The sequence below is a fragment of the Acanthisitta chloris genome, unplaced genomic scaffold (assembly GCF_000695815.1).
Source record: "Acanthisitta chloris isolate BGI_N310 unplaced genomic scaffold, ASM69581v1 scaffold41549, whole genome shotgun sequence".
Lineage (NCBI taxonomy): Eukaryota > Metazoa > Chordata > Aves > Passeriformes > Acanthisittidae > Acanthisitta > Acanthisitta chloris.
In genome coordinates, this window is record NW_008690458.1 from 8,911 (window position 1) to 17,598 (window position 8,688).

The window sequence follows — 8,688 nt, forward strand, 5'->3', positions numbered from 1 at the left end:
GTGTTGGAGGGCTGTTTTGCAGGGCTCACTCATGCCTGCACCTCCACATCCAAGTAAATGAAGCAAGTCCTTCAAGAGCAACGGGCTGTGGCTTTATTCCTACTAAAATAATCCCCTCTACACAGCGGCTGGAGGAGCCAGAGGGCTGCAGCCTGGACTCTGCAGGCTGCTCACAAGCTGCGATGCTTTGTGTAGTGCATCCCAGGGACTCATCGAGCTGTCGGATGAAGTGGAGTGTGTGGGTCCTGCACATCCAGGGACATGTCCTCCAGCTCCTCCTGGGGCTGTGCTGGCAAGTCTGTCGGCAGTGACAGAGCCTTCTGCCACATGCAACCTCAAGGCATCCTCAAGCTGTACATTAGCATAACTACTAGGAGTGCAATGACTTTAATTGCCTGATGCCACAAGGGTTTGGGATAACCGGCAGTGGTGGCACTGGTCACACTCCTGCATGCTGTTTTGACTCCTGCCTTCCACTAGGACAGCCCTGGAAAACCACACTCCTGGGATGAACAAGAGAGGGATATGAAATGATAAATGTTTTTAAATTTGACCCATGTTTGTAGAAGACTTAGCAGAAACACGAGCCTGTGTCCCAGGTTAGAAACCTGTTACTGAGTCACCTCTGGTCAATGATGAGTTAAAGGCTTTCATCAGTGCTTCTTGCAGGTTTCAATGGGATGCTGCCAAGACCAAACAGCTCCCGGGTTCTCGGTGCTGTTGCTAGCATCTGAGTTTATTAAACATGAATTTTAAAACTGTGAGGAACCTGTCACCATTTCCTATTTGCACTTCACTCTTCTTGGAAATGGAGAGGAGACAGACTTGTTTCTCACAGCTGAACTGCTCTGTGTTTTATAGTCTCGGTCTCTCCTTCTGATTTTCCAGCACCAACTCTGTTTAGGTTTCCAGCAAGGCAGTGTTTAAAACTAAAACATACTGTTTTCCCTGAAACAATACTGGGTTTTGAAACTTTCTTTTTAAACAAATCTGAAATGCTTTTGGCACGGATGCTTTGCCAGGCTCCTTCTAAACAAACCCCAAGACAGGAATATATGGGTACTCCTGAGAGAGGCACCATGAAAGCATCTGGAAATGGTGGGACTTGTCTTCTCCTCCTCCTGCTGCCTTTTGTGCCTTAGCCCATCCTGTTTCCAAGCACTCCAAGGGGGTCGATTAAGAGGAGAGGAAGGAAAATGCCATGAATTTTAAGTGGTGTGAGCCTGGGTTCACGCAGCAAGACTCCAAATTGGCAGGGGCAGAGCAGTGTCTGCAACGTTCAGCAACGCCTGTGTGCTTTTCACACAGCTGTTCTCAAGCCTGCTCCAGGGAAGCCACACTGCCCCAGGGAGCAGACATTGCGGGGGGAAAAAACAGGATCTGAATTTTCTTTGCCTTCCTCCACCTTGCCAGGAAGCACTGGGGCTCTGGCTGAGCCCGGCAGAGCCCTGCAGCCCCTGGGCAATGCAGGGCGGGTGGGAAGGGGAGGGGGGGGCTCGCTGGCATCCCTGCACCTGCTGCACCGGTTTTTCTCCTCCACCTCTTGTTCTCTCTCAGCGGGCCGTGGTGGGGAACGGGCTCCCGGGGCTGGGCAGAGCTGCACAGCACTCAGGAAAGAGGTTTTTTTGACTCCTTTTCAGAGGCACAGGGACACTGGCAAGTGGTGCTCCCATCATCACTGCAGCCATGGGCATGGTGGGGTGGCCTCTGGCTGTGCTGCAGGGTCCTGCTCTACCATGGCATGTGGTTAGGCACAGCAGTTGTGCCGGAGTTGGGTTTCTCCGTGCCCATAAAGGAGGATGAGGAAGACAGGCAGATATTTGTGCTGGTAGAGCTCAGTCTGGGCACAGGGTTCAGTAACTCACGCAGCACAGAACTTTGAATGTCAAACCTTAAAAAGGCATTAAAACCCCCATTGCATCTCGTCCCACATTAATGATCCTCCCTTATCCCTGCTAATGAATATGTCCCATTCTTCCGCACCACGGTTTTCCACCACGAGTATTCATCTAAAGGCTGGATGTTCTTTCCCTTCTTGACTTAAATCGGGGCAGATCCTGTTGGTTTCTTTGGCTTTGATGCATGAGAGTTGGGTCATGTGAGAGGGTCACGTCTGGTGAGCGAGGCCCCATCACGCGCTATCGCCGGTGTCATGCGTTTGGGCTGCGGGAGGACACCAACCTCTTGTGGGGATGGATAGAGCTGGGTGTCCCACACACAGGCATTGACCACCTTTTGTTTTCCTCCCCTCCCGCAGTGACATCTCCATGCAAGATCCTCAAGTGCAACTCTGAGTTCTGGGCGGCCACGTCAGGCTCCCACCACCTGGGCACGGAGGAGGCGCCCGAGTTCTGCACGGCACTGCGCGCCTACGCGCACTGCACCCGCCGCACCGCCCGCACCTGCAGGGGGGACCTGGCCTACCACTCCGCCGTGCATGGCATAGACGACCTCATGATGCAACACAACTGCTCCAAGGATGGCCCCACATCCCAGCCCCGCCTCCGGACATTGCCCCCTGGGGACAGCCAGGAGCGCTCCGACAGCCCCGAAATCTGCCACTATGAGAAGAGCTTTCACAAACACTCAGCTGCCCCCAACTATACCCACTGTGGGCTCTTCGGGGACCCTCACCTTAGGACTTTCACAGACACTTTCCAGACCTGCAAGGTGCAAGGGGCTTGGCCGCTCATAGACAATAACTACCTGAATGTCCAGGTCACCAACACGCCGGTGCTGCCTGGCTCCTCGGCCACTGCCACCAGCAAGGTGAGCCTTGGGCATGTCCTCATGAGCAGAGATGGGCAAGGGCAGAGGGGCTTCTCAACAGCCTTTCTTTCCACTGTCTGTCCTCCACTGTTTGTACATCTCCTAGGGGAGGGTAAGATACGGAGCATGAGCTCCTCTGAATTTGAATGGCCCTGAATATTAGATGTCTATCCTGTTGTCTCCAGTCTTCACTTAAGTGGCCTGTGGTTTCTTCTTGAGCACATCCAGACCTATCACTCTGATCAGGCTGAGATGCTGCAGCTCAAAGGGCCATCATGGCCAAACTAGGGGACTGCAAATTAAGAGGGCTCCCACCTGGGGAACTCCAGATTGCTGTGAACAGAGAGACCAAGAATGATGGTGGCACCTTTTGGGTATACTCAAGGCCCAAGTAAAGCCAGGGCTTCTCTCCAGGAAGGCTCCAGCTTGCAGGCAAAAGCCTGGAAGGAGCTGAGCTTCTCACACTGCTTTCCTCTCTGCCCAGGCTTGTAATTGTCTTTGTGGTTTGCAGCCAAGTCAAGGCATTTTGTGGGGAACTGTCTGTTCTAGAGGTGATTTGACATCCTAAATAAACATCCTGAAGGTACAAGGCAAACATTGAGAAAACCCAAGTGAAAATGTTCTGCTGTGATACAGCAGGACTTGTGTGGCACAGCCTGAGCTTCAGGAGGGACCTGGAGCTGAGGAACTGGTATACTGCCCCATGGTGCACAAGCTCTAAAGCTAACAGGCCACTTTTTGTGCCAAAAAAAAAAGGGAGGCTCAGCAGGAGGCATCCTCTTGCTTTTGGGAAATGTCCTGTCCTGCCATGTCTGGGAGTTCTGCTTCTCCCTGTGTGTGGAGAGAGGAGAGAAGCACATGTAGGACAGGGACTGCTTCTAGGGTGTGCATGTGACCTCTTCAACTTGAGCTGGAGCTGGCAATTTGACCTGTCCCTGATAAACCTCCTTAAATATGATGATCTGAACTCCTTACCCACCCAAAGACATCCAAACCTGCCGAAGCTTGCAAGGAAGTCTGGCTAGAGGAAAGTGGTCCTTAAGGATCCCAGGATCTAGGCTGGATTGCAGGATCACCATCTTAATTGAGCCTTTTCACCCGTTATCTGCCTCACGGGCTTGTGGTGAGGAGGGATTAGTCATGAGATCTGCAGCATGAGCTGTGGATAGCATTGCTTGGTCACAGCTGGAGGACTGTGTGCTGCTGGAAAGGATGGGAGTGCTCAGTTCATGGGGCTCTCTGTGGTTTTTTGCATGATATTCTGTTCTCTGCTCTATCCTTCTTCCTCCAGCCACAGGGAGGAAGGTCCCACAGGTCCTCCCCTCCAGGGCTGGACCCAGGGGAAATAGCAGGAGGTTGATGCCAGGGGTAGCGCAGCCTGAAACCCAGGATGATGTGGCTGAGGAGGGGATAGCAGGGCTGCTGTAGGGCTGGGAATGTCTGGGCACTCAGTAGAGTAGTTGGTGAAAAAGGAGGGACATTGCTCTGGGGTCCTCACCAGCACTACTTGGAGCCACCACTCTGCTCAGCTTGTCCTTGAGGAGCCTCAATTTTTCCCTTCATATCCAGCCCTTGGATGTACCTGCCCTGTAGCTTCTGGAGCTGTCCCTTCTCCAGCCCTGCCCTGCTCTGGCCAGGTCTGCCCCTTCATGGTGGACACGTGGCAGGAGGTCCACCTTATCTCTCCTTCCTCACAGGCAGAGGTGCAGGAGGAAGAGCAAGTCTGTGAGAAGTGCAACAGAAAGCACAGAGGAAGGAGCAATTTGCTCTTTCTCCCATTCAAATTCTACTCATCTTCTTCCTCCAGTCTTCCCCTCCAAAGCCAGGTCAGCAAGGGAAGGAGAAGGGACCACTGTGAGGTCCTTTATCCACAAGGGACCTGTATTTGAGCCCAACCAGGGGTGGGAATGCAGGTTGGGCTTAGTCTGCACCTGTATCATAGAATGATTAAGGCTGGAAAAGACCTCTGAGATCATCAAGTCCAACCATTGACCCAGCACTACCAAGCCCACCACAAAATCACCCCTGGAAGGGCCATCCCACTGGAACACGCTAAACACGTGTGTGCCTGTGTGGTTGAGATGGAGCATGATGTGTTCTAGGGCTCATGGAAGAAGACTCTTGGTCTGCAAGCAGCCAGGGAAAGGAAGAGGTCCATCCCTTGGGATGTAAATGTTATGGGAATCAGAGGAAAAGCTCCACCACCTCTAAGGGAGTCAGGGCTCGTCCCCCTCTGCCATCTGGCAGCCCTGGAGGCAAGGCAGTGCTGCGTGCACAGGCATGCTGCCACAGGCCTGTGGGTAGGGATACTCCACCCAGCTCCAGCTGCAGGGAAGCTCCCATGGGCCTGGAGATAACAGCACAGATCCAGGTGGTATGTTCAGTTCAGCCTCTGAGTCTCGACTCCGTACACAGTGTCCTCACCCCTTTGCTGGAGCAGGATGGCCATTTCTGGGTGCCTAAAAGTTGGGACAGTTTCTTAGGATAGAGCCCCTGCCCCTGAGCTGAAGGTTTTACTCCTGGCTGGATTGAGCATCCAGCTCCTCCTCCTTATGCACTGCTCCTGGTGGTGGTGGTGTGCTCTCAGGTGGTCATCACTGGTTGTAACGCTGTTCCTTTCCTCCCCCACAGCTCACCATCATCTTCAAGAGCTTCCAGGAGTGTGTGGACCAGAAAGTGTACCAGGCAGAGATGGACGAGCTCCCTGCTGCCTTTGCTGACGGCTCCAAGAACGGTGGGGACAAGCACGGAGCCAACAGCCTGAAGATCACTGAGAAGGTGTCAGGCCAACACATCGAGATCCAGGCCAAGTACATTGGCACCACCATAGTGGTGAGGCAGGTGGGACGGTACCTCACCTTCGCCGTGCGCATGCCAGAGGAGGTGGTCAACGCTGTGGAGGACAGGGACAGTCAAGGCCTCTACTTGTGCCTCCGTGGTTGTCCAGTCAACCAACAGATTGACTTCCAGACCATCCGCTCGGCTCAGGCCACGGAGGGTCGTGCTCGTAGGAAGGGGCCCAGCCTGCCAGCCCCTCCTGAGGCCTTCACCTATGAAACAGCCACAGCCAAGTGCAGGGAAAAGCTGCCTGTGGAGGACCTCTACTTCCAGTCCTGCGTCTTCGACCTCCTCACCACGGGAGATGTCAACTTCATGCTGGCTGCTTACTATGCCTTTGAGGATGTGAAGATGCTTCACTCCAACAAAGACAAGCTGCACCTCTATGAAAGGACACGGGACCTGGCCCCTGGCAGCACAGCTCCCACGGGGACACATCCCACCCTCTGGGTAGCACTGCTGTGTTTAAGTCAGTGTTGGTTATACTTGTTATAGAGGTTTGCTCCTTCACATCATGGAGAGCAGGGAAAGGGGAGCAGGAGGGAACCAGGGATGAGATGGCCGTGCTGGACAGCAGGAGGTTGGATATCGGAGCCGCATGGGTTGTCTCAAACCTCAGCCTCTCTCTTCGGCGCAGGTCCTCCACCTTCCCAGCTCTTGCCTGGGAGGAATGTGCTGCCAATGGGACCCGTCAGGAGTGTTTGCTGGACTGTACCTTGTCTGGACCTTCTTCACCTTCCCTTCTCCTCCTCCTCCTCCCAGTAGTGTGGGTGCTGAGGAACTCCCACCTCCTTGTTGTGCTCCCCCAGGTCCCAGAAATGCACGTGGTGACTGACATTGGTGTGCGTGAAAGTGGCTTTGTCTTTGGAGACCAGAGCCCATGAGGAGGGCACGGAGCAGCAAGATGGGGCCAAGCCTGCCAGGCACAGCGGGGCCAGGCATCCTGCTCACCAGGGCCAGGCTCTGCTTTACAGGCATGTCCTGCTCTGCTCACAGCCCTGTTGTTTCAAAAAGTGGTGCAAGGGCCCAAAACAGTGGGGAGTGATCCCACACTTGCTTGCCTGCTGGTGCCAGGCATCTTCTGGGTGGAAGGAGGACATGTTCCTCAAATCTTGGCCTGCATTTGCTGTGGTTCAAAGGGCATCTCCTATTTTAGCCAGTTCATCCGGCTGATTCACTCAGTAGTTTTATTCCTGTCTCCCTTGTCTCTGCCTGGACCCACCGAGGACTCTTAATGGCAACAGGAGAAACCTGGCCAGTATTCAAGTGGTTTCTGCAACTTCTGCCCAGCATTGGATGAGTTCCTCGCACCATTTGCTCTCCACTCCCCTAAAACTGGCAGCAGGGCACTGCTCAGTGGGAGACCTGATCTACACCTCCCTCCAGCCCCTCACCAGCCTGGCTTGGCCCAGCCCTGGCCTGGAGCAGGAGTGTGGCACTCTTTTTTTTGCTGCTAGGTCTCTGCTCTGCTCCCCATCCTGGGGCCGCGACTTGCAACCCCATTGCAGACCAGTTGCACCTTAAGCCCTTCTAGGCTTGAATCAGAAATGGGGCAATGTTAGAAATCCAGCCAGGAGATGGGATGCAGCAGAGGACCCCCCAGCTGCCTCCAAATGTCTGTTCCCTGCCTCGAAACCATCAATAATCTCCTCCCCCCACCACGTAGTGCTGCCCATCTCCTCTTCTCCATGTTCCTCTGTGGTTCAGCTCATCGCTCACTGAACAAACATCAAGACCACCTTTGGTGAGACCTCCTGGTGGGTTTCCCCTCCTTTCCTCAGGGGGAAGTTCCCAGAAACAAGCCCCAAAACACGTATCATACTTGGGGGCACCTCCTGCTCTCAAGGGAGGTCTCTGAGCGTGATGAGACAAGTTAGCACCAAAAGAGGTGGGAACAGGCTAGGTTTGGCAGTCTGAACTGGTCCCAAGAGGCAGCCTGGTGTAAATACTCAATGTGACTATTCATTGTGTCCTAACAGCTCTAGAGCTCCATTTGTAAAGCAGCAGAGAAATGCAAACTTGTGTCAATGGATGTAATTTATATTGTCTCTTTAATATATAGAGCCCTGGCATTGATCTCGTGTGACTGTACAGATGAAGAGATGTAATTGGTTTTTAAATGTTTAAGGAAAGAAAAGAAACAAAAAGATGTGTTTACTACTTTGCTCCTTGCTTTGTTTGCTGGTGCCCCAGATACTCTGTTTAGGGAGATTTTGAAATAAGGATATCACAGTTTGGAGGTGCTGAGGGGAGCAGCCACTGGACCGTGGCACAGGACAATTTCATTTCCCAATGCACTAATTGCTCAGCTAGGCTGATTTGAACTTTCTTTTTCCTTTACTTGAGAAAAAAAACCAAGTTTTTATCTTCTCTAGAAATTGAAAGTGCAAGTTTTAAAAGCCAAAATTTGTTGCTGGGTAAGAGGAAACATTTATTTCTTGCTGTGTTACCCCATAGCTAACTGCAGCTGTGAGCAGCATTGCTCTGAAGATACAGTGCTGCTCAAAAGCTGCTTGAAAGCTGCCTGAGCTGGCACAGCCACAGTGTGCCAACACACCAGTAATTCCCTGGAGACCTCCCTTTCCTGTAAAACAATCACCCCATGGCACAGTGTGCTGTGGTTTAGGGGTAGTTTCCATCCAAGGCTGTTTGGTTGTGGCGTGGCTTGGTCCCTCTGTCCAGGTGAGCGCTCCAGTGGTGGCTGCTGCTGTACGGTGGTTGGGGTATCCCTATTTTAGAAGCGAACAGTGAAGCACTTTATTTTGGTTGTGTTTGACCCAGTTCTGGTTAAAGGTGAAGTGTGGCCAAGAAGGACCCAATACTTGGAAACAAACAAAGAAAAAACCATGGGCAAAGGGGAGGCATTGTGAGAAGGCCTCCCCAGCTCCTCCCTGCGCTGAGACCCACGGGAGTGTCACCGCGTGTATATACTGTAAATTATTTATTGAGAGAAATGCAAGTAAAGTTTGAGGGTTTTTGACAATAAATGAGTGGGTCTTGGTTTGTTCTGGTGTGTTGGCTGGTGCTGTTCCCCACACAAGGTGCAATCACTGCATTCATTCCAAAGTAGCTTTCTCCCAC

General features: G+C 52.7%; 1 protein-coding gene across 1 annotated transcript; it reads left to right on the forward strand.

Moving 5' to 3' along the window:
- The first annotated feature begins 2,082 nt into the window (after positions 1-2,082).
- On the forward strand, positions 2,083-6,186 carry RGMA (repulsive guidance molecule family member a). The gene is made up of 2 exons (XM_009081811.1): positions 2,083-2,769; positions 5,401-6,186. The coding sequence occupies exons 1-2, from the start codon at positions 2,083-2,085 to the stop codon at positions 6,100-6,102; spliced, it is 1,389 nt and encodes a 462-aa protein (XP_009080059.1). The 3' UTR covers positions 6,103-6,186.
- The last annotated feature ends 2,502 nt before the right edge of the window (positions 6,187-8,688 follow it).